Below are 25,992 nucleotides of genomic sequence, written 5' to 3'. Positions count from 1 at the left end.
AATGTGACACCAATCCTAGATTGTTTCAAATACACTTCCTATTGACTGCATACTTGGAATAGTAAATTAAAAATAAAGAAAGATAAGATATAGAAACACTCCGCCGTACATTGTACATACTTTTTGGAAACATTGCAAGGGAAGTGATGCAAAAATGTTATTTGGTCAAAACGAAAAAGGATATACGGTGTATGATGAATACCGATTGATGAAATTAACATACTGCAAAGATTTAGACAATTAAAAACTCAACCGGGTCACTTTGGAGCCATGTTGCAGATTAAAGGTTTAAAGGAAACTCAGGCATACAAATGTATAAATATTAAGTAATGTTAGCAAGATGAAGCCATTGGAATTGGAAACTAATTGGAATTAGTGAATTTCTTTACCAACCTAACAAACTGGGTCCTACTCGACTGTACATGACTTTGTATTTTTTTTTTTTTTTTTATAAAGATAAGGGGCTTTTATCTGCCAGTGGAAACTTGAGGCTACGCCCAGACAAGGCTGCAAGTTATGGCCGGTTAAACAAGTGTATATGTGTGAAACTTTATTTTAGTTTTCTTCCCCCGAATAGCAATGAAAGTTGTTTTTCCAAACGAGTTCACCTGGACCATTCTGATATTTCAAAGGACAGTGCAGGTTGGAGGTAATGAACATGTGTAACCAGGACTGTTAAGCAAGCGCATGAGCAAGTGTCATGTATTTGTAAGTGTCGTTGACACAATCCTCTCTGGGAGGAAACCATTTCAGATACGACGCAAGTAATCAGTGTTCTTCCTGCTTGACGAGTGGCTTTTGAAGCATTATTGCAACCTGTAAGTACAATTTACTCATCTTTTCAAAATGTTTGTCGTTTGAATCAGCTATTTCTGTCTCCATGAAATAGAAAACATCTTCTAATCTAACTATAACACATCAGTGACAGCCTTACAGTACAGTGCATAGTGTGGTTGTTACAGTCTCATCCAGGTCGACAGGAATTTTAACATCGATACCACACTCATTGTTGTGTGTTTAAAAAAAAAAATAATAATAATTTCATCATATCCGTTACAAGATGATAATAATGACACATAATGAAGGCACACTGAAGTTGACTCGTGACCAAACCAGTGGATTCTTTTCCCTTTAAAAAGGGTAGCGCCACCAAACACTTATTTGTACATTCCTGGTAAACTACAGCGCAAACCCATTTGAACTGAATAAGATACGATAAGAATGTAGAGCAACATACAACTGTGATTGCTTGAGCTCCTTTTCATGCACATGAGCTTGAAGACTGACAAAAGGAAAGGACTCTTTATACAGCACTGTGACATTTTATTCATATGATTCTACTGTATGTACACATTACAATCACAATTTCAATAGTATCACTATTCTGAATTACAACCCCAATTCCAATGAAGTTGGGACATTGTGTTGTGTTAAAATTCTAAGTTAATTCTTATTTGCTAAAAACAATAAAGTTTCTCAGTTTGAACATTAAATATCTTGTCTTTGTAGTGTATTCAATTAAATATAGGTTGAACATGATTTGAAAATCATTGTATTCTGTTTTTATTTATGTTTAACACAACATCCCAACGGCGGCCCGGTGGACGACTGGTTAGAGCGTCTGCCTCACAGTTCTGAGGAGCGGGGTTCAATCCCCGGCCCCGCCTGTGTGGAGTTTGCAAGTTCTCCCCGTGCCTGCGTGGGTTTTCTCCGGGCACTCCGGTTTCCTCCCACATCCCCAAAACATGCATGCTCGGTTAATTGAAGACTCTAACTTGCCCGTAGGTGTGAGTGTGAGTGCGAATGGTTGTTTGTTTGTATGTTAACACTTTGTATGTAGAAACTAGAATACATTAAAGTAAAAAAAAATAAGATGCTGTATTTACCTTTACTGCTGAGAGTGTGAAAAAAGGCAAATATAGTCTCGGGGCACAAACACAGACAAGCACTATGCACTAGCTAAGCAGAAACACTACGGTGCTGGAACAAAATGGCGGACGAGGCACGGGCGTCGTAAAGTCGAAACGTCGTAGGTCGAGTACGTCGTAACTCGAGGACTTCCTGTATTTTGTTTTGACAAATGCTTTCAACTATTTAATTAAATGTTTTAATTTGAACAATTCCGGGAGAACCGGGATGTTAGTCCCGGTTCCATTTGGTTCTTGAGTCTCGATGCCCAACCCTAGTGAAATGGGTATACTGGAGAATTATTTTAAAATTGTAGCAAAGAGGGTTGGGTTGCTAGCCTTCTGTCACTTTAAAAACACATTACAGTAGATTATTGTGACCATTTTTGCTTCATTGCAACAATGCGCTTCTAATGTCATTATTTTTACTTTACTTCCAGAGAACCTGCCCATCTTGTTCTGACTGACACTTCAAATATTCACTTCTCTTAGCGAGATAAGAAAACAAACGGAAGAAAACAAACAAACCGATCTTTGAAATAACCTTCTATAAGGAACAGCAAAAACTTGCTATGGAGGAAAAATCATTGGACGGTGTGGCCACTAAACCTCGAAATGGAAAAAACACAAAACCTTCAACTGTCGTTGTGCGTGAGTTTGAGCCGGAGGACCAAGTGCATGTACAACGGATCTTTTGTGAAGGGATGATGGAGATGATATTTGACACGGCCTTCAGAGGCTTGAGACATCATCCTGAGAGCCTCCTGCTCTATTTGACAATGGCAGGTACAGATTTAGTGTCATATATTTGTCTCACATACAATCCATCTTTGAAAGTGTTTGTTGTCAACAAGGAGGGAAGGTTGAGTTAAAAATATATAGTTCCTTTTGTGATTAAACATTGTTCTTCCTTGCCATACATATTCATCATGCCTCGTGGTGGTCTAAAGCAGGGTACACACATAACAACAACCAGGCGATATTTGAACGTTTTCCCCCTAATACCCAAGACCCCATCGCAGATATCACCGAAATATTGCCCTGAAGAATTATCCTGTGGTATGGGGTGTGTAAAAAGTTTTGTTTTTTTTCTCTCCCCAATCTACTCGGACACCATGACAATCGTGAATGTCAATCCTGTTTAACATTTACGATCGTACATCTTTTTGTATGTGAGCCTGTCCCATCTAGTCTATTTTTCTTTTAAAAATAACTCCGATGGCTTGTCTTTTAATGTTGACTGGGGCCATGCTTAAAGCAGAATTGCTTCTTGTAGTTGCCGGTGAGCACCATTAAAAAAAACAAACAAACAAACAAAAAAAACTCTCAAAAAAGTCTGCTAGTGAGAATATTCTACACCAATCAATATGATGGCTAAAACGCTGTAATAGCCAACTCACAGCTCAATAAAAACATATTTTGTTCAGTTTTTCTGTGCGCCCACAGTGGTGGGCAACCCCTGCTCTAGATTATTGAAATCAATTGGCTTGTTACTTTAATAAGCACTTGTAAGGCACAGGGGTGATTGGTTTGGCTGGAGAGCTTAAGACTACAAATTAATGTACTATAGGGCAGGCACGTGGACACAAAGCCACTAGGGGGTCTCAAGAACCTGACCTTTTGCCCTGAACCAAAAAACAATGCCTTTTTTGCTGCAGCACGTTTCTCTTCAATAATCAATATTAAAAAATAACAATTACCCTCTCTGTCATCAGTTTTAGTGTTTTGAAATCTATCGGACATTTATTTTTTTTGTCCTTGGGAGAATTGTATGTATGCTCCCACCTTGCGCTCATCCCCCACTCCTCTTCATTTGGACAGAGGTATGTTGACCTTTTATATACACTGTATCTTCCCTTCATCTCCTTTATTAATAGTTCAATTATGAATTTGTGATTGTCTTAACAGAAGTAGATAAATTAAATACATAATGGACTACTGTTTTTTTCTCAATTGTATAAATAATGTTGGTGATGGGCGCCATTTTTTGGATAGAGCACCTGCCCCGAAAAATGTCTGTGCACTTGCCTGGTATAGATGTATGCCAGTGCACTAGAATATGATCTTTCACCTTCTGGAGGCTTTTGACTTCTTATAGCAGAGCACGTACCTGGCATTAAGCTGTTTAAATGACAGACTTAAGTCGATGGGAGAATCTGCCGAGCCAGAAATGATGATGCTTTTCCCTCTTATGCACATGAGTGAAGATGGCCCGATGAAAGCAATAAGCAAAGATGGTGAATTTTTTTTTTTTTTTTTTTTTTTTTTTTTTTTTTTACCTCATCATGCAGAATGTGGGGTCTGTTATATTTTAAAAATTAATGAAGAGGTTAAAAATCTGTAGTTGTGTACCCTGCTTAAGAATTTTGCACAGTACTTATATCTTTTATGTATTCCTATACTTCCTACTCACTTTTCCATGCGAAAATTCTCCAAGCATAATTGGTAGCCAAGGAGAAAAGATGATTAGATATATGTTATTTTTTTTCATGAATACGTCTGCCCTTATCTTTTTTTTTATTTTTTATTTATCAGCTGTCAGTTTTGTGATCACGATGCGCTGGTGGGTGATAGGACTCCTCCCTGCAGTTGTGCTGTGTGCACGTTACTTCTGCAGCAGGCGAGTGATTCGTGGTTATTTGGAGGAAGCCATGAGCAATGACATGGGTCACCTTGAAGAGTTTTACAAGAAATCACCAAGTAAGTAGTACTGGTTAAGCCTCAAAAAGGCAAAATTATATATATAAAATAATTTTTAAAAAGTTATTTGGAGGTATGCTAGACATTTTATACTGTCAACAAAAATATAAATGCAACACTTGTTTTTGCTCTTATTTTTCATTAACTGAACTCTGACTTTCTATGTTTACAAAAGTCCTATTTCTCTCAAATATTGTTCACAAATCGGTCTAAATTTATAGTGTGTTAGTGAGCACTTCTCCTTTGCCGAGATAATCCATCCACCTCACAGGTGTGGCACATCAAGATGCTGATGAGACCGCAGGATTAATGCACAGGTGTGCCTTAGGCTGCGTTCTAAAATGTGCCGTTTTCCTGTATTGGGGAAGGGGACGGGGGTCAGAAAACAAGTCAGTATCCTGTGTGACGACCATTTGCGTCACACAGTGCAACACATTTCCTTCGCATCAAGTTGATTAGGTTGTTGATTGTGGTCTGTGGAATGTTGGTCCACTTCTTTTCAAAGGCTGTGCCAAGTTGCTGTATATTGGCAGGAACTGTTACATGATGTCGTATATGCCGATCCAGAGCATCTCAACCATGTTCAATGCGTGACATGTCCAGTGCATGCATGCCGACCATGCAAGAACCGGGATGCTTCCGGGAATTCTGAACAGATCCTTGCAACATGAGGCGATGGTCTCGGATGAATGGCACAACAATGTGAATCAGGATCTTGTCACGGTTACTGTGTGCATTCGAAATGCCATCAATAAAATGCACCAATGTATGTTGTCCATAAAATATGCCTCCCCTTAGCATAACCCCACTGCCACCATGGGCCACTCGATCCGCAACACTGACATCAGCATACTGCTCACCCACACGCTGTCTGCCATCTGCAATGTACAGTGAAAACCGGAATTCATTGGTGAACGGAACACCTCTCCAAAGTGCCAGACTCCATCAAATATGAACATTTTCCCACTCAAGTCGGTTATGATAAACTTCTGTCAAGTTGAGGATGACGAGCATGCTAATGAGCTTGCCTGAGACAGTTTCTGACAGCTTGTGGAGAAATTCTCTGGTAATGCAAACCAATTGTCGCAACAGATGTCCAGGTGGCTGGTCTCAGTGGATTTTGGAGGTAAAAACGCTGGCTGTGGCGGTCCTTGGCTAGTGTGGTCACATAAGGTCTGCGGTTGTGAGGCTGGTTAGATGCACTGGCAAATTCTTTGCAATGCATTTGATGATGGCTAAATGAACATTCAATTCAAAGGCTACCGCTCTGGTGAACATTCTTGCAGTCAGCATGCCAATTGCATGCTCCCTCAAAACTTAGCGATATCTGCGGCATTGTGCTGTATGATAAAACTGTACGTTTTAGAGTGGCCCTTTATTGTGGGTTGCCTAAGGCAGGCCTGTCCATCAACTAGCGAGGTGTTTTCATTAACACGGAAACTTTGCTTCACCCGAGGATACACGATGCTAGCATATAGCGAGCTAGCCTTTAAAAAGTGGAAGGCAGAAACACAAACTATTGTAATTCCTACACTGTTTAACTGATCATAAATACCCTCAAATGTAAGTGGAAGTCTGCAGCAAGCATTCTGGTGGCCACCGTCACTGAGTGGGAACTGAACCCACACTGCCCGCACCAAAGTCAGGCGAGTGCACCACTACACCATCAGTGACTGAATGAAAATATACACACACACACACACACACACACACACACACAGACACACACACACACACACACACACACACACACACACACACACACACACACACACACACACACACACACACACACACACACACACACACACACACACACACACACACACACACACACACACACACACACACACACACACACACACACACACACACACACACACACACACACACACACACACACACACACACACACACACACACACACACACACACACACAGTCACTGATGGTGTAGTGGTGCACTCGCCTGACTTTGGTGCGGGCAGTGTGGGTTCAGTTCCCACTCAGTGACGGTATATATACATACATATATATATATACACACATATATATATACAGCGCTGAGGACCCGGGTTCAATCCCCGGCCCCGCCTGTATGGGGTTTGCATGTTCTCCCCGTGCCTGCGTGGGTTTTCTCCGGGCACTCCGGTTTCCTCCCACATCCCAAAAACATGCATTAATTGAAGACTCTAAATTGCCCGTAGGTGTGACTGTGCGTGCGAATGGTTGTTTGTTTGTATGTGCCCTGCGATTGGCTGGCAGCCAGTTCAGGGTGTACCCCGCCTCCTGCCCGATGACAGCTGGGATAGGCTCCAGCACGCCCGCGACCCTAGTGAGGAGAAGCGGCTCAGAAAATGGATGGATGGATGGAGAAAACATAGTGTAGGTTACCTCTGTCAAACTCATGGCCCGCGGGCCAAATGTCTGCCGTGTCATTTTATGTGACCCGTGGGGTATTGAAAGGTCTTAAGTCATTTGAGCAGTTTACACGTGTATTCACCATCAACTACATTTCCCATAATACATCGTTGCCTTACAAATTACTGCCATTTTACCACTAGGTGGTAGTGTAACCGCATCAGTGTAAAGCACTTTTATAAGTGACTTGAGAAACGTCTACAAATGAACCCGAAATGTCGAGGAAGTGAAAAATTGTATTCAGATAGAAGGCTTTTTCAACAAAGATTGGAAAAACAAATATATATATTTCTTCTGCTGTGTCCATGGGATTCTGTATTTATGCAGACAATTTTTTACAATATTCACTATTCACATATTTCTCATTAGCGGTTCGTTTTCCCTTTGCACTTTATACCAGGCCGATTTGTATTTCTAAAATGCTCACTCTGTCACCAATGTTCTGAGTAGGACAAAATTGTCAAGTGTAACTGTCATGAACGGAACAGAGGATAGGACCCAAAAATGCACAACTCCAAAACAAATGGACAGTTTCAAAAAGAGAGGTTTAATATACGGGCAGAGGTCAGCACACAGGCAGGCAATCCAAAAAAGGCAACAGTATCCAAAAACGTGAGGCTGAAAGGCGAGGTCGATAATCGGAACAGGGTCTAGTCTTACTGTGAGTCTGTGACGTGGAAACAAGGAATGCTGGAACGCGACGACAAGGTACAACGAACTGGCGACGAGAAAGAATGAGACACGAGGTTAAATGCATGGGGTAATTAGGTTAAACGAGGCACAGGTGGGGAAGATGCTCTCAGGAGCAGGTGTGTACGAGACAGGGGGAAAACAACAACCAGAACACACACCCATGACAGTAACAAAAGACGATTTGAAGCAGTTAACGTCATAACTTGGGTTTGGAGATATTTTTCTTTATTTACTTAAATAGTTTCTTAGGAGTCATCTTATAATACCAGGGCAATCTGTAACATTTGCACAACCAACATTGTCCCAGATGATCGCACTACTCGTCACTTTAAACCGCATACACTCCTTGAAGTCTCAGCGCCCTTTGCACAATGGTCATTGCAATATTAGTCATTCGAACTGCTCTAAGTGCTAGAGGACTCTGCATCTTTTTGCACAATTGTTTTTTGTCAATGTCTTTATGTCTCCAAAGTGTTCTGTAAATTGACTGTCTGTTGTACTAGAGCGGCTCCAACTACCGGAGACAAATTCCTTGAGTGTTTTGGACATACTTGGCAAATAAAGATGATTCTGATAAGTAATAATAAATACAGTTATTTAATAATATGTTGAAGAGTATCGTTACATTTATTTTACATTACATTTCGTTACATTTATTGTCATCTAATTGGCCCTTCGACGGCATCGCTAATGCCAATATGGCCCTTGGTGAAAATGAGTTTGACACCCCTGGTGTAGGTTTTAAATGGAAAACAGTTCATTGTAGGTGTAAAGGAAGTATTAACATCAAAATGATCACTCACTTAATCTGTCCTTTCATAGAGTATGATATGTTATTCATGTTCAGTGTATCCTCCAACCCTTCACCAAGTCTACAGACATTTTGGTGTCACCCTGCTGATAAAGCAGACAAAAGACACAAGAGTGACTTAATTTTGAGTAAATAGGAGTAATAAACTACATTGAGATTTCAGACAAATGAAATACAGTTACATTATATTATCAATGGTTTGTGAGCACTGCACATCACATCACAACATATCACAGTAAACCCTTGACACAATGCAAATATGTGAGCAGTATTAGTGGGAGTCAGAGCCATTTGACTGAACGTTGAGGACCATGACATCATCGCCGCAAATTGCTTTACTTGAGCGTCTTGCTGGTTTTTTTGTTGTTGTATATTTTCATCTGTTGAGAAATACAGAGCTATCATGCTAATACATTCAGAATTAGCAATTCTGCAAGATGACACCCTGTGAATGAGTCACACCAACTGATTCACACAATCCTTTTCACACACAATATCATTAGCTGTTTTAATACAAGAATATCTGTGCTGAGAAGGCCAACTCTAGATTTTATTTCTTTTCAACTTAAATTCTGTGTTCTCTCCATCAGATTGCCGCCTTTGGGTTGCAGTGCGAGAAGGCCAAGTGGTAGGTGTTGTAGCGATGGTTGGCTACAAGGCAGGAGGTTTTGCTGAGCTGAGGCGCATGTCAGTTGACCGTAGGTGTCGGAGGTGTGGCGTGGGTATGGCCCTTGGATTTAAAGTTCTGGAGTTTGCCTTAACTCAGGGATACACCACTGTTGTCCTGGGAACCACAGCCTACTCACCCGCTGCGCACCAGCTCTACCAGCGACTGGGATTCCAATGTAGTGGGATCACAAATGGATACATGCCACATGGTGCAACACAGTCTCTACTGGATAGAATATTCTATAGGGTCTGCCATCATCACTATAGACTAGAAGTGAAAAACATGCCTTTAAATGGACAGAAACCACTTTGGGAGACATAACAGGTGCAAAACAACACAGTAAACGTTTGTCCTTATCATAACTGTAAAATGAATTTCCTGGATTTAAAAATATAATTTCACCAGACAAATAATGACACTAACATGTCTGAAATCAGGACGGCAACGTTTATCGTCGATGGACTTGATGTTGACTCATTCTGTCTGTCGGAATTTAGCAGGTATTCCTCAAATGTGGGAAATGCAACTCCGGGGATGTGCGAGATTAAAAGTAATAAAAATAAGATCTCGAGGTATAATAATTACACATTTACACAGCTTTGACTAAATTATATTTTTTCTTAAGAATAAAAGGTTAAAAAAAATAAGCATTTCCGCTATGAATTTTGTTTTTTATAAAATGATCAAAATCCGCTATTGGTACTGCCAGTCTTGCAAGTCTTGCAATCTACATTCTAGCTATGCGTGTCAAGCTTGTGGTAGACCAACTCTTTTATTTATTATTTTTTTTTTTTTTTGCATGATTAAATCTTCTTCTTTTCCTTTCGCTTGTCCCGTTAGGGGTCGCCACAGCGCGTCATCCTTTTCCATGTAAGCCTATCTCCTGCATCCTCCTCTAGAATACCAACTGCCATCATGTCTTCCCTCACGACATCCATCAACCTTCTCTTTGGTCTTCCTCGAGCTCTCTTGCCTGGCAGCTCCATCCTCATCATCCTTCTTCCAATATGCTCACTATTTCTCCTCTGGACGTGTCCAAACCATTGAAGTCTGCGCTCTCTAACTTTGTCTCCAAAACATCGAACCTTGGCTGTCCCTCTGATGAGCTCATTTCTAATTTTATCCAACCTGGTCACTCCAAGAGCGAACCTCAACATCTTCATTTCCGCCACCTCCAGCTCTGCTTCCTGTTGTCTCTTCAGTGCCACTGTCTCTAATCCATACATCATGGCTGGCCTCACTACTGTTTTATAAACTTTGCCCTTCATCCTAGCAGAGACTCTTCTGTCACATAACACACCTGACATTTGGCATGATTAAATAATACCTTTTAATTGCCTTTGTTTTAACATTTTTGAAAGGTGTGTGAGAGAAAATAAATACAATTTGAAAAATGGGATCTTCAATCATATTCAGCCTTTTTTTTTCTTCTTGTTTTTACTGTAATGCCCTAAATAAAATTCTGAGGTTTGGTCACGTGACGTATGTAACCATCGTGGGGGTAGTTGTGATGTTAATTTCGGTCATGAACACAACGTTAACCTTAATAGCGTGTTTTGATTAGTGGTGGCACATACAATGTATTCTTATATAAAATAAATAAATAAATAACTTCGCCTTTGGTTTTTCCTTCGCCTTTAAGAAAGTTATTCAAGTTTTGGAGCCATCTCTTGTGACTTGAATGCTCTGTGCATTGACTGAAATGCGTCAGACGAATGCACTTTTATAGGGAAATAAGGGTACGGTTTATGCAGACAGCAGCTCATGAGCACAAGCTTGTCATTTAGAATGAATTCTGATTCACTAACATACGCAAGGTTGAGCGAAGAAAATTTGCCAGGACATACGTGTCATGTATTTGATGGTGGGTTGGCGTATACGCTCAACTTGTGTGCAGAGTAAGAACAACTCTCTGCATTTATTGTGAATGAGGCCCATTGTCTTGATTTCACACCAGTGTTTTACACACCTGACTGGAACTTAGAGCAGAACAATGATTTATGTACAAAAATTCAACATGTGGCCTCGAATAGATTTAAATTTCTTGAATTCCTCCTCCATGCTGCTCTTTTTTAAAGCGCTCTCCTGACTTAAGTCTATTCTACAGCTGACTGGGAGCCAGTGTAAAGCCTTTAGAATCGGAGTATGCTCTGATCTGTTTGTTCTGTCAGAAGACCCAAGCTACAGCGTTCTGAAAGAGCCACAGCTGTTTAATGCTCTTTTGTCCAGTCAGAAGACCATTACAATAGTCAAGTATACTGGAGATAAAAACACAGCTGAACTTCTCCTGGTCTGCTTAGAAAATGAAACCCTTCACTCGAGATATGTTCTTCAGCTGGTAGAAGGTTAGTTTTGGTATTTTATATGGAATGACTGCCGATAGTCAGATCAGAATCTATCAGCACACCAAGGTTTTTTTATTTTTATTTTTTTTAATTTTTTTTTAAAAACAGTGACTCGAGGTATTTACGAACAGCATTTCTGTTTTCCTTAGTGCTAAAAACAATTATCACAGTTTTGTTGTGTTTTACGTGAAGAAAATTTGGGTTGAATGACGGGAAAGTGGACGTATGTGGACGTACAGATGGCTGTTTACTGGCTTTAGCCACTTTGTGTGCAGAGTGATAGCGTCAGTTGAGGTCGTTGGCAAGTCGACTAAGAATACGCTTCACTTTTCTGTATTTTGTCTCCATCCATCCATCCATTTTCTGAGCCGCTTCTCCTCACTAGGGTCGCGGGCGTGCTGGAGCCTATCCCAGCTATCATCGGGCAGGAGGCGGGGTAAACCCTGAACTGGTTGCCAGCCAATCGCAGGGCACATATAAACAAACAACCATTCACACTCACATTCACACCTACGGGCAATTTAGAGTCATCAATTAACCTACCATGCATGTTTTTAGGATGTGGGAGGAGAACATGCAAACTCCACACAGGCGGGGCCTGGGATTGAACCCGGGACCTCAGAATTGTGAGGCAGACGCTCTAACCAGTCGTCCACCGTGCCGCCTATTTTGTCTCCATTTGTTCAATAAAGCGATTGAAAGAGCACCAGCGGCTGTTTCCATCCTTCCTCTACCCAAACCACCTGTAATGGAATACAATTTGTTCTAACTAGAATTGGTTTGCTGCTCTTCGCATTGAGCGGAGCCAGATAAGGTGGCTCAGGCATCAGGTTAGGATGCCTCCCGGACGGCTCCCTGGCGAGGTGTTCCGGGCACGTCCCACTGGGAGGAGGCCCTGGGGACGACTCAGGACACGCTGAAGAGACTGCGTCTCTCGGCTGGCCTGGGAATGGCTCGAGATCCCTCTGGAAGAGCTGGATGAAGTCACAGGGGAGAGAGAAGTCTAGGCTTCCCTGCTTAAGCTTAAGCTGCTGTCCCCGCGACTCAACCTCGGGTAAGGCCTACCCCCCCACCGGCACTGTTATGCTTCCAGATGAATGATGATAAATTGAAGAGGAGAGGAGGCAGATAAAAGTGGCAGTGGAGGAGATTTAGAGGAGAGAGAGGAAAGCAAGAACCCCAAATTTAACTTTCTCTGTAAAGTTTAAAAGAAGCTCTGTCATTGATCCAATAGGTTTTTATTAACAATTTTATGTTGAACAGAAGTGATGTTTCTGTAATAAAAAAGCAAAGAGAACAATAACATTAGTTTTGTTCCTTTTGTCAGTTTAGGTTTGTTTCAAGACAGTTTACTTATTATTCAATCATTTTCAATTCCAATAAATTCATTTTCTACATTATACAGTCAGATTCTTTGAATGTACTGTTACAGGACACATGCTGTGATGAAAAGTACTTTGAACACTTGAGTACTTTTAAAAGCAAGTACTTTTATTCAGGTCATAATTTGAGTTGGTTACTTTTATTGGCGTAACATTTGAAAATGAGGATTTGTACTTGGACTTAAGTACTGGTCATTCATCATAAACATTTAAATGTTCACTTTGGGATCTTAAAGCAGGCCTGTACATGGGAGCAGGGGGATTTTGCGCCCACTGCAAGATTTTAGTCCGTTACGGCACAGCGTGTTGCCAACTGTTTTCCTGGTGGCTGAGGTCGCAATTGCTTTCAGAAATTCATCCCTTCATCCATTTCCTGAACCACTTATCATCACTAGGGTCACGGGTGTGCTGGGGCCTATCTCAGCTGACTTTGAGCGAGAGGCAGGGTATACACCCTGAACTGGTCACCAGCCCTCCAGTGGCTGGAATACATACTGCTGGGGCTTCTCCACGCCGTGACAACGAGGTGATCTAAAGAGGCTATGCCAGCGCGAAGCCCCTGTCCACAAGCTAGCTGTCAAGTCTTTTTGTTCCCCTTGGACCTCCCCCATTGTGCACTGCACTGCATTCTTTGTGTGAAAAATAAGTTAGAAAAAGTTAATCAACTGACTCAGACTTTTGTTTGCAACTGCACATTCAGCATTTCTGTGGTTTTTAAGATCACTTCTTCCTGATATTGTTTCATATTATGAAATAGTGCCTGAGTTGCTGTTGTGCAAATATTTCTTCTACATGAAACTGGTTTGCTTCTCACAGTCACAAACACAGGATAGATTAGCTGATGAAGTATGACTATGATACAAATTGAATACATTGCTAAGGAACTATTTAATTAACGGTTCTAACGTCACCTATTTACCAAGTGTTAAGAAATCAACTTTTGAGGATTTATATAATCACTGAAGAGTGGTGAGTTTTCATTTTCATATCTCACAAAAAGTGAAAACAAATCAAATACTAATGCTCATATTCATAAAGAAAAAGCTCAATTTGTACCTGGATTAACAAATTAATTCAACAGCAAAGTTGAAGCAGATGCAAAAATTACTTCTACAGCAACGACAATGGACATAGCTGATGGGAATGGCGGCTACAAACGCCTTTTAACAGATGGTAGCAAACTTCAATGTTCAGGTAACATGATTTTATAACTTTTATAATATACTGAAGTAAATTGTCATCAAATGTTCCCTATCATTTAAATTCCAGGTATAAATTGTTTTTCATATTATATGTCATTTGTGCTGTTTTAACAGTAACATTTACCTATATGCTATATGCTAACTATGAGCTCTTGAGTATAAGCTAGCCAAGATGGCGCCTACCTGTGTGGACTCCTCTGTTACGTGCTCTCTAGTATTGTCTATGTTTTTGTGTTTTTTGTGAGTCTATGGAGACATTACGCGACTTACTTACACAAGGGAAGACTTGCCAAACATCAGGGAGTCTACCCCGGACATACAACCAACTTTCGCAAATCCGCTCAGTTTTTTTCCCCTGAGTTACTCACCAGGGGGGCGACTGCGGTCTATGGCACATGGAGACGGAGGCGACGTAGGGGGAAGCGCCCCAGCATCCAAGTGAAGTTCTGCAAGAGAGGATACAGGTAGCCGTTTCAGTTGATCTACCTCGCGAATCTACGCTCCCTACCCAACAAAATGGATGAGCTTCATCTTCTGACAAAGACCAGCAAAGACTTCAAAAGTTCTGCCGCCCTGTGGTTTACGGAGACTTGGCTTTGTGAGGCTGTCCCCAACGGCGCTGTTATGCTTCCAGGCTTCCATCTTCACCGGGCAGACCGTGTCATGGCGTTATAAGGGGAAAACAAAAGGCGGCGGGATGTGCTTCTATATCAACGAAAAATGGTGTACGGAGGTCACGGAGCTCACCACACACTGCAGCCCGCATTTAGAGTCGCTGTTTTAGAACTGTAAGCCATTCTACTTGCCGCATGAGTTCACACTTTCATTATCACCGCTGTTTACATTCCGCCCCAAGCTAACACAAATGCCGCACTGCTAACGCTCGCTGAACAATTAAACGAAATTTAAAAGAAACACCCAGACTCACCCCTCATTATTCTCGGGGACTTTAACAAAGCTAAACTCAACCACAAACTCTCTAAATACAAGCAGCGCATTAACTCTCCTACCAGAGAAAATAACATTTTAGACCACTGCTATACTACGCTAAATAATGCATACCGTGCTATCCCCCGTGCAGCTCTGGACTCTGATCACTGTTTCATTCACTTAATACCAACATACAGGCAAGAACTTAAATGTGCGTAGCCTACGGTGAAAACAGCGAAAATGTGGACCGAGGAGGCAAAGATAGAATTTCAAAGCTGTCTTGACTGCACAGACTGGAGTGTCTTTGAAAATTCAGCTGGCAGCCTGGATGAATATACGGACACTGTCACATCCCATATCAGTTTCTGTGAAGAGGTGTGCGTACCAACAAAGTCATTTCGCACATTCAATAACAACAAACGTGGTTCACTGGCAAACTTAAGCAACTTCGCCAGGCTAAAGAGGACGCTTATCGAAGTGGGGATTTTTTAACCTGTCCTGTTCAGCTCATGGTCATGCACAGTGGTGGATGTACATGTCTGTCTCGGATGCACCTCAACACAACCGGCTGTCAAACTCCTGAAGTTTTTAGACGACACCGCAGTCATCGGCCTCATCAAAGACGGACACGAGTCTGCATATCGACAGGAAGTGGAGCGGCTGGAGCTGTGGTGGTCTACAACGTTGATGCACTGATTCTCAGCCACTGATAATTTTCAGCGGAAAATGGCCCAAAAGTGCATTTATCGATATCACGAATTGTCCAAGTAGTCATAATATTGCTGCGTGTTAGTGTAAGGTGCATTAGTACCTGACTATGTGTACAAATAAAAAATACAATGTTTATAATTGAGTTTGATATGTTTTATTCAGTTTATGTATTGAGAAACAGCCCCTTTAGGGTTTCTACGCTTTTCCTTGGGTTGCTGTGTGTTATCCTGGTGGCTGGAATCATAGATCAATCTGTCCACTGTCGAAGTTTGTTGTTATCATTGCCAAAAATATTAAAAGTTTGCCAACAGGGTAAAACTGCTAAACTTCAATGCTTTTTCTATCTTCTGTGACAGACTGGAAAGTGGATAAAGACAATCAGAAGACGTTGGAAGCTGCTAGAGGGGAGAAAGACAATCTAGAGTCCAACCTGAAGAGTGTGCAGAATGAGAAGAGGAATCTTGACGTCAGTCATGATCATTTACAACAACATCATCAGCAAATAAGATATTCCCATGTAGCTTAGATACATTCACCAGGCCATTAAATGTAAATCACCCAGCGACCTCACTGGATGTACTTATGTCCATGAGACATACAGTATGTTCTATACGTTAAATAAAGGAATAAAACATTTTTTTGTTTAATGACATTACTGTCTAACCCACCTCCCCCTCAATTCTTTTTGCATGTGCTTTATGTTTTATTGTGTTAGTCTTAGTCTCAGCCAGTTCACAGCTGGTAAAGAGCCTGTACATACACACCTGTAGAAATAGACATTTATTTAGACACATTTTATATTTTTTCATTCATTGCTTCGATACTTATTTTATAAAATCTTCATGTTATTTCAAATGTATGGCAGAAGGGGAGGGCTGTGGTTGTGCCAGCCCACACTGCTATTAGCAATGATAATGATGAGGAAGATCATAGTTTGGGGGGGGGGTGCCATTGAGGGGTCTCGCACTTGCTGTATGGGACCGCACAAGCAGCTGATTTGGCGTATATTTTGACAGATCGACGTAGCTGCTGTACAAGCAAGACAGAGACACCCATGCCCCATGGAGCCCGCTGTGGCACCACCTTGTCGGTGGCCCCTGCACCCACGCAGCCACAGTGTTGCCGTTTGCGAGGAACCTTCTTGTGCGCCGCGGGCTCGAAGCTAAATTGAGAAAGGAATTAATCAGTTCATGAAGTGATTCCATTCAATATGTTCACTCGAAAGATTTGCTCGTTTGAGCGAGTTGTTGGTGAACGGCAACACTACTTGAGCCTCAGTGGTACACAAAAGCACAGTGATACAAACAAATCGGGTGCACATTTAATGTTTTCCTGCGCACAACTTATGTCCACCCCTCTGACCAGTGTGTCGGGTCTCCCTGCAGCCGTGCGCTGTGACACCTCTTTGACCCCTTTCCGCACCTTTGACCCCTTTCCGCACCTGGTTCCTCAGTGCTGAGCCATTCAACTCCTCAATCTTAGTATGTATGCATTTTGTGTGGATGTGTGTGTGGATTATTATTATTTTTTAACCTGTCCTGTTCAGCTCATGGTCATGCACAATGGTGGATGTACATGTCTTTTTGTGCTGAAACAGTGTTGCTGTGTAAGAGGGAAGTTTGAAATACTCCCTCTGTGGTTGTTTATATTTGGATGCTTGTAAAAAATGCAGCCGATAGAAAAGGGGAAGAGGGGATAGACAGAGTGACAGAACAAACATGGGAAATAGGGATGTAAACCACAGCAGAACAAGAGCTGAATGAGCATGATATCTGACTACAATAACATTCTTATTTGTGAACGGAAGGGGCACCAAGTGAGCAAAGGATGCAACAACTAACCAATAGAACAGGAAACGGAGGACAGTTAATGACAGAGAAGGAGCAAGGCAGTGCTACTGATGTGTGGTGGAAGTACTTACAGAATACAGTGTGTTCACCTGTAAAACTTTGTATTGCAAAGGAAAGGCTAGTCCCGGGAGTTGATGTCATAAAACAAGCTGTGTCATTGTTAGTGGTCCCAACACAAGCAATTAAAACCTATAGCTTGTCTGTAGAGAAATATTAGTGAATAAATAGCGTCATACATGCACGTTATTCATCTGGTGTACGGAGTTGCTGTGTCGGCACACAGAGGATGGGCAGACCCAAATCCTCTGGGCCCACCCATCTTCAAGGGGAGCTGGGCGAGTGCGAGCACCCACTAGGGTAGGGTTCTCAAACCAATTTTTGTCGTGGGCCGTTATGACTGTGAAACCATACAAATGTTTAGTCGCCTCTCTTATTATTACATATACAGTACACTCAAATTGATGGATATCTAGTTTGGAAATCAGAAGGACAATAGTTTGTTCAACTATTGTTGAAGTTACTGTAAAAAGGGGTTTGGTAACAAAATAATGCTTGCAATATTTCAATGTTATATGTATACTGTACATATGACAGTTTGAAATGTTGGTACAGATTTGAGCAACAATCAGGGAAGTTGACGGGCCACATAAAATGATGGTGATAAAAGATAGGCCTGAAGGCTAAGCTGGAGAAGTGAGCCTTTTTGCCAACAAAACGTTAACTACTTGGGGCATGTCGTTTCCAGCTAGGGACTCTCCACAGATCCCAATAAAACAGAAGCTGTGGAAAAATGGCAGCAGCCCTCGTCACCTTTCAGAATTGGATTCATTCCTGGGTTTTGCCAGCTACTACCAATCAAGTTGGCAGACACCAAGTCTAAGCATGGGTCATCAGCGCCTCCAACCTTCATGGATACCTCAGTGAGAAGATAGCTTTAAGGGCTTAAAATTCAAGTTGGTCTCCGCCCCTAAAAATTATTTTTAAAAACTGATTTGAATGTTTTTCATGTCAAGAATATAATTGTGTACATATTTAACCAGCATATTCAGGATTATTGTGTGAGCAATACAGGTCTGAAAAGGTTAACTAACGGACTCAGACTTGCTTTTGCAAGTATGATGCCATAACAACTGCACGCTCAGCATCTCTGTGGTTTGTAAAATTGCTTCTTCTTGATATTCTTTCATATTGTGAAATAGTTCAGTTGCTGTTGTGCATCCTTTTCTTCTGCATGTATTTTTTTTTCTCACAGTCGCAAACACAGGATAGATTAGTGGATGAAGTGGGACTATGATTCTAATCGGTAACGTTGCTACGGAACTATTTAACTAACTGCTCTAACTTCACTTACCAACCAAGTGTTGAGAAATCAACTTTTGAGAATTTATATAGTCACTGCAAGGAGTGGTAAGTCTTCTTATTTTATATATCATATTTAATTGAAAGTAAATTGAAAATCAAATGCTAATGCTCATATTCATACAGAAAAAAGCTCAACTTGTATCTGGATCAATTTACTTCAATAACAAAGGGGAAGTAGTTGCAAAAATGACTGTTAAGTACCAAACATCGACAGAGACGACAATGGATATGGATGACGGCAATGGCGGATACAAGCGTCTTATGGTGGATGGGAGTAAGCTTAAATTGTCAGGTAAAAGAATTCCAGTTTATTGCCATGCTGAGTATAAAAATGGTTATAAAATATTCTGTTTTATGAATATTTAAGATACATTTTTTTCACATATGATTTGTGCTGTTTTAACAAAGTTATTATTAAATTGAAACTATTTGGGTTGTTATCTATTTTTCTATTTACATCCCCAATTCCAATGAAGTTGGGACGTTGTGTTAAACGTAAATAAAAACAGAATGCAATGATTTGAAAAATCATGTTCAACCTATATTTAATTGCATACACTACAAAGACAAAATATTTAATGTTCAAACTGATAAACTTTATTTTTTTAAGCAAATAATCATTAACTTAGAATTTTATGGCTGCAACACGTTCCAAAAAAGCTGGGACAGGGTCATGTTTACCACTGTGTTACATCACCTTTTCTTTTAACAACATTCAATAAACGTTTGGGAACTGAGGTAATTAATTGTTGAAGCTTTGTAGGTGGAATTCTTTGCCATTCTTGCTTGATGTACAGCTTCAGCTGTATAACAGTCCAGGGTCTCCGTTGTCGTATTTTACACTTCATAATGAGCCACACATTTTCAATGGGAGACAGGTCTGGACTGTAGGCAGGCCAGTCTAGTACCCGCACTCTTTTACTCTGAACCCACGCTGTTGTAACACGTGCAGAATGAAGTTTGGCATTGTCTTGGTGAAATAAGCAGCGACATTCATGAAAAAGACGTTGCTTGGATGGCAGCATATGTTTCTCCAAAACCTGTATGTACCTTGCAGCATTAATGGTGCCTTCACAGATGTGTAAGTTACCCATGCCATTGGGACTAACACATCCCCATACCATCACAGATGCTAGCTTTTGAACTTTGCGTCCATAACAGTCCGGATGGTTCTTTTCCTCTTTGGCCCGGAGGACATGACATCCAAAATTTCCAAAAACAATTTGAAATGTGGACTCATCGGACCACAGAACACTTTTCCACTTTGCATAAGTCCATCTTAGATGTGCTTGGGCCCAGAGAAGCCGGCGGTGTTTCTGGGTGTTGTTGATAAATGGCTTTTGCTCTGCATAGTAGAGTTTCAAGTTGCACTTATGGATGTAGCGCCGAACTGTATTTTCTGACATTGGTTTTCTGAAGTCTTCCTGAGCCCATGTGGTGATATCCTTTACACATTCATCTCGGTTTTTGATGCAGTGCCGCCTGAGGGATCGAAGGTCACGGGCATTCAATGTTGGTTTTCGGCCTTGCCGCTTACATGCAGTGATTTCTCCAGATTCTCTGAACCTTTTGATGATATTATGGACTGTAGATGATGAAATCCCTAAATTCCTTGCAAGTGTACGTTGAGGAACATTGTCCTTAAACTGTTTGACTATTTTCTCACGCACTAGTTCTCAAAGAGGTGAACCTCGCCCCATCTTTGCTTGTGAATAACTGAGCTGTTCAGGGAAGCTCCTTTTATACCCAATCATGGCACCCACCTGTTCCCAATTAGCCTGTTCACTTGTGGGATGTTCCAAACAGGTGTTTGATGAGCATTCCTCCCCTCTCTCAGTCTTTTTTTCCACCTGTCCCAGCTTTTTGGGATTATTTTCTAAAAACAATAAAGTTTATCAGTTTGAACATTAAATATCTTGCCTTTGTAGTGTATTCAATTAAATATAGGTTGAACATGATTTGCAAATCATTGTATTCTGTTTTTATTTATGTTTAACACAACGTCCCAACTTCATTGGACTTGGGGTTGTCTATATATACTACAGTACAGCTGATAAAACAGTTGTTTTGCTTTCTCTTAGATATCATATTAATGTGCATGTGGTCACAATGTTTTAGCTCATCAGTGTGCATTATTCCCTGACTATAGAGACATATTATACTGTAAATAGAATATGACAAATCTAATTTGACGTCTTATTCAGTTTATGCATTGAGAAACAGCCCTTTTAGGGCTGCTACGCTTTTCCTTGGGCTGCTGTGCATTATCCTGTTGGTTGGAGTCATAGGTCAATCTGTCCACCGTAAGTCTATGTTGTTTTGTTACAATTGCCACTAATATGAAATGTCGGGGCAATGGAGTAAAATTGCTAAACTGGAATGTATTTTCTATCTTCTGTGACAGACTGGAAAGTGGATAAAGACAATCAGAAGACGTTAGACGCTGCTCGAGGGGAGAAAGACAACCTACAGTCCAACCTGAAGAGTGTACAGAATGAGAAGAAGAATCTTGAAGTCAACCATGATCATTTACAACAACGTTACAACTACATATCTAAATCGACAACCCAAATACAAACCAACAACAACTTACTAACAGCTGAAGCAAACCAACTTAAACAGAGTCAAAGCAAGTTGCAAGCCAGTAACGCTGCTCTTAACAAAGAACTTGAGCAGCTGAAGGCCAGTAAAGAGCAGTTGCAGACTAATAACGATGCCTTGTCGACCGCCAAAGACTTACTACAAACTCAATATGAATCATTAGGCAAGCGCAAGAATGTATTACAGGCCAACTATGAATCTGTGATTAAAGAGAGGGACAATTTGCAGAACAAATTCAACAATGCCACAAGGTCGAAAGAGAAGCAGCAAATTAGTTACAACAGCCTAATCAAGGATATTGAGCACCTACAGGAGCGATACAACACCTCCTCCAGTGAGAGGAACAACATTGCAAGCAGTCACCAAAATCTAACGTTGGAAAAAGAAAATCTACAGGCTACATACACCACACTCGCCAAAGCCACTGACGAATTACTGGCCTCCTACAATTCTGCAATTGAAGAGAAAAAATATCTTGAAAGCTGTTTGAAAAATGTGACTGAAGAGCGAGACCTGCAGAGGATGGAAATCAGCTATATGAGTGCTGAGGTAGACCAGCTTCGTGCTGAAGTCACAAGACTGAACGCAACGGTAATAGGTAATGCAACAAAAACATATTTAGCTACTTTTATGTAAGAAAAGGAAACGTAACAGAAATAGCATTCAGTAGAGAGTGAGAAAGATATCCACCAAGATAAAACTGATTACAAAAGTGGTTTGTCCAACCACACATATGTCCACACTATGTCCACTTGAACAAGAACAAGGTGGGAGATGACAATTAATTCCTTTATGTAAATACTAAAAAAAAAAAAAAAAAAAAAAAAGGTAATCATGACAATATTTCTATGACTTGCTCTCATATTATTATTATTTATTTATTTTTGTAAACCGAGCCTTAACCAGTGGCCTAATAGTCCTTTGGAATTAAAAAACAACAACAACTAATTTGCACCAATCAGTGAATCACATTCCATTACAGACAAGGTCTGTCCAAGTGGCTGGAAGAAGTTTGGAACGAGCTGCTACTTTGTTTCTTCATCCAAGAAGACATGGTACCTGAGTAGAAACAACTGTCAAGGAAATGGAGCAGACCTGGTAATCATAAACAGCAATGAGGAAATGGTGGGTGGATTCTTTACTTTTCTTTAAAAAAATGTTTTATTTAAAATGTACAGTATTTCACAGAGCAAGAATCACAAAGTGCTGCACAGTTTCAAATAAAACCAAGTCAACCAACACATTACAACACACAACACGAGCGCTTAAACGGCAATTCAATTAATTCATTAAAAAAACTCATAGCCAATTTATATATATATATACATATATATGGTTAAAGCGTCTGCCTCACAGTTCTGAGGACCCGGGTTCAATCCCCGGCCCCGACTGTGTGGGGTTTGCATGTTCTCCCCGTGCCTGCGTGGGTTTTCTCCGGGCACTCCGGTTTCCTCCCACATCCCAAAAACACGCATGGTAGGTTATTTGAAGACTCTAAATTGCCCGTGGGTGTGAATGTGAGTGCGGATGGTTGTGTGTTTCTATGTGCCCTGCGATTGACTGGCAACCAGTTCAGGGTGTACCCTGCCTTCTGCCCAAACATAGCTGGGATAGGCTGCACACTCCCGCGACCCTTGTGAGGATAAGCGGCTCAGAAAATGGATGGATGGATAGACATAAAGCCAGGATGCATTTCTCAGAAGAAAACGCAAGGCGTTCCATAACCTGGAAGCAACAGACTCACCTTCCAGCAACTTATATCATCACGTGTCAGGTTTTATTTAGTTTCCTCCATCCATCCATCCATTTTCTGAGCCGCTTCTCCTCACGAGGGTCGCGGGCGTGCTGGAGCCTATCCCAGCTGTCATCGGGCAGGAGGCGGGCTACACCCTGAACTGGTTGCCAGCCAATCGCAGGGCACATACAAACAAACAACCATTCGCACTCACAGTCACACCTACGGGCAATATAGAGTCTTCAATTAATGCATGTTTTTGGGATGTGGGAGGAAACCGGAGTGCCCGGAGAAAACCCACGCAGGCACGGGGAGAACATGCAAACTCCACACAGGTGGGGATGGGGATTGAACCCGGGTCCTCAGAACTGTGAGGCTCACGCTCTAACCAGTCAACCACCGTGCCGCCAGTTTCCTCCATTTTGCAATCAATTTTCAGATCTTTTGTTGTGCAGCACTATATGGTGTATAAACAACCACCATTGCCTTTGTCTTTCTTTTTCTAGCAATATGTTAATGGATTGTTTTCAAATAACAAAGAGGTCTGGATGGGACTGACTGATGAGGGAGTAGAAGGTCAGTGGAAGTGGGTGGATGGAACCCGACTGACCCTACAGTAAGTAACATATATTTTCTTATTTTGCTTTATTAACCACATTAATTAAGGCTTGTTGGTGTGGTTTATTTGTCCTTAATATATACATTATTTATATTGTTTTTCTCGACATTGCAGGTTTTGGGCTGATAGCCAGCCGAACAGTTACAATGGCAACCAGGACTGTGGGGAGTTTTGGCACCGTTCTCACGGAATGGGCGAATGGAATGATGAAAAATGTAGTTCAACGAGGTATTGGGTGTGTGAGATGTAGATGCGTTAATAAATAATATTTACCACTTTTTGAATGCTTGAGCTTGAGTGGAATAATAGGTACATTTGTAAAACGTATACAGTACCTAAGGAGCGGGCCTTAAAAGGAAAGTACAGTACTAAAGGGTTTTCCCCCTTAAACACTGAAATATAGATATCATCCACAGCTTTATTCATAGAAAATACTAAATGTTATGGAAGTAAATTTAAGTAATCCTGTCTTTTGTTGCTTCAGATTTCCTAGTTTTTTTTTTTCTTTCTGTCAATCGTGGATGTATACATTTACAATGACTTGATTATGAATGATAAGATGCTGGAGTATGGATTCTCTTTCATCGAATACATGAAAATGCATAAACAATCTGCATGAACAAATAAATAACAACAACTATCATCAAACATTGTTTTAAATATTGTCTGTGGTAATTTGACCGCTTCGAGGCACAGAAACACAATTTAAATGCAAACCCAAGTACAAATATTTATCCTTTCAACTGGGATGATTCCTATAGAATAGAAGTTACAAAGTACACACTATCGTTTCTGTTTGATGTTCTTTATTAACCCCAGTGGGAAAATAACCATACACTTAAAGGTGAAGGTTGCAGGTTTGTTCTTCAGTCGCCTTGGCCCTGATAGGGTATCCTTGTGCGAGGCACAGTCAGGTGGGTCTAATCATTGTGTGAAAAAGCTTTTAATTTCCCTTCCGTCGATGTCTCCACATAGTGTATACTGTATAGATTCTCTTAATCTGTGAAAAGGATGTTGAGGTTGCACAACACACTGACCAGTTACAACAGGGGTGTCAAACCCATTTTTGTCTCAGGCCGCATTGTAGTTATGCTTCCCCTCAGAGGGCCATTAGAACAGTGAAAATATATAAATGCTTCATCACCAAATCATATTGTTACTATTACACAACAAATTGAGGGATAACTAGTTTTGAAATCAGAAGACAAGGATAATAGTTTGTTCAAGTATTGTTTAAGTTAATGTAGAAGAAGGGTTTGGTAACAGAGAAATGCAATATCTCAACATTATTATGACAATTTGGAATTTGGGTACAGATTTGAGCAAAAATCAGGGAAGTTGACGAGCATGTACCGGCATTACCAGATAAATATTAACCCTTTATTGCTCAGTGACTGCTTTTTTGTCAATGTCTTTATGTCTCAAAAGTGTTCTCTGTCAATTGACAGTCTGTTGAACTAGAGCGGCTCCAACTACCGGAGACAAATTCCTTCTGTGTTTTTTGGACATACTTGGCAAATAAAGATGATTCTGATGATTTGCTTTCGCGGGCCACATAAAATGATGTTTGTGAATGCTTGAGTTTGACACCTATGAGTTACAACATTAAGGTCCAGTGTCCACTGGTACAATATGATAAGAACCACAACAAGTGCTGTGATTCAGAATATGCCTTTGCTTTTCAAAAACAACACTCAGTTTTTAAACATCAGAGAGGAAATCAGCATTGAGTGAGGGAAACATGACACCCCCCCCCCCCCACCCTCGCCCCGCCCCACACACACTTCTTACATACAGTGTGAATTGCTTTTGAACACGTCATGACATGATTTTTCCGAGCAGCCCTCAAACACATCATGAACAGTCAATTGACGTATTAAACAGTCAACAGTCGAGTCAATCACATTCAACTTTATTTCCATCCATCCATTTCAACACCGCTTATCCTTGTTAGGGTTGCGTGGCGCTGGAGCCTATCCCAGCTGACTTTGGGCAAAAGGCAGACTACACCCTGAACTGGTCACCAGTCAGTCACAGGTCACATATAGACACGG

At 41.0% G+C, this 25,992-nt stretch overlaps 2 protein-coding genes across 5 annotated transcripts; both read left to right on the top strand.

Moving 5' to 3' along the window:
- The first annotated feature begins 490 nt into the window (after nt 1-490).
- On the top strand, nt 491-16,385 carry LOC133404030 (N-acetylaspartate synthetase-like). 3 transcript variants are annotated; one of them, XM_061679591.1, is made up of 4 exons: nt 491-818; nt 2,348-2,693; nt 4,443-4,607; nt 16,128-16,385. In XM_061679591.1, the coding sequence occupies exons 2-4, from the start codon at nt 2,480-2,482 to the stop codon at nt 16,295-16,297; spliced, it is 549 nt and encodes a 182-aa protein (XP_061535575.1). In that variant the 5' UTR covers nt 491-818; nt 2,348-2,479; the 3' UTR covers nt 16,298-16,385. The 3 variants fall into 3 exon arrangements, with proteins under 3 accessions (XP_061535575.1, XP_061535573.1, XP_061535574.1); XM_061679589.1 differs by lacking the exon at nt 16,128-16,385 and adding an exon at nt 9,122-10,586; XM_061679590.1 differs by lacking the exons at nt 491-818; nt 2,348-2,693; nt 16,128-16,385 and adding exons at nt 2,703-4,144; nt 9,122-10,586.
- Nucleotides 16,386-18,823: 2,438 nt separating this feature from the next.
- LOC133404029 (CD209 antigen-like) lies at nt 18,824-24,590 on the top strand. 2 transcript variants are annotated; one of them, XM_061679588.1, is made up of 7 exons: nt 18,824-19,028; nt 19,198-19,275; nt 21,188-21,286; nt 21,388-22,182; nt 22,567-22,709; nt 23,826-23,935; nt 24,053-24,590. In XM_061679588.1, the coding sequence occupies exons 2-7, from the start codon at nt 19,206-19,208 to the stop codon at nt 24,186-24,188; spliced, it is 1,353 nt and encodes a 450-aa protein (XP_061535572.1). In that variant the 5' UTR covers nt 18,824-19,028; nt 19,198-19,205; the 3' UTR covers nt 24,189-24,590. The 2 variants fall into 2 exon arrangements, with proteins under 2 accessions (XP_061535572.1, XP_061535571.1); XM_061679587.1 differs by having other exon boundaries at nt 19,107-19,275.
- Nucleotides 24,591-25,992: the final 1,402 nt, after the last annotated feature.

Source organism: Phycodurus eques, chromosome 6, assembly GCF_024500275.1.
Source record: "Phycodurus eques isolate BA_2022a chromosome 6, UOR_Pequ_1.1, whole genome shotgun sequence".
NCBI lineage: Eukaryota > Metazoa > Chordata > Actinopteri > Syngnathiformes > Syngnathidae > Phycodurus > Phycodurus eques.
The sequence above is the reverse complement of the archived record's forward strand: the minus strand, read 5'-3'. Positions and strand labels throughout refer to the sequence as shown.

Bases quoted from the DNA above. Each gene is read 5' to 3' on its own strand.
- LOC133404030 (XM_061679589.1), top strand. From the start codon at position 2,480: ATGGAGGAAAAATCATTGGACGGTGTGGCCACTAAACCTCGAAATGGA. The intron at 2,694-4,442 runs GTACAGATTTAG...TTTATTTATCAG, and splicing joins GCTCTATTTGACAATGGCAG to CTGTCAGTTTTGTGATCACG. The intron at 4,608-9,121 runs GTAAGTAGTACT...TCTCTCCATCAG, and splicing joins GTTTTACAAGAAATCACCAA to ATTGCCGCCTTTGGGTTGCA.
- LOC133404029 (XM_061679587.1), top strand. From the start codon at position 19,170: ATGACTGTTAAGTACCAAACATCGACAGAGACGACAATGGATATGGAT. The intron at 21,287-21,387 runs GTAAGTCTATGT...CTTCTGTGACAG, and splicing joins CATAGGTCAATCTGTCCACC to ACTGGAAAGTGGATAAAGAC. The intron at 22,183-22,566 runs GTAATGCAACAA...ATTCCATTACAG, and splicing joins ACTGAACGCAACGGTAATAG to ACAAGGTCTGTCCAAGTGGC.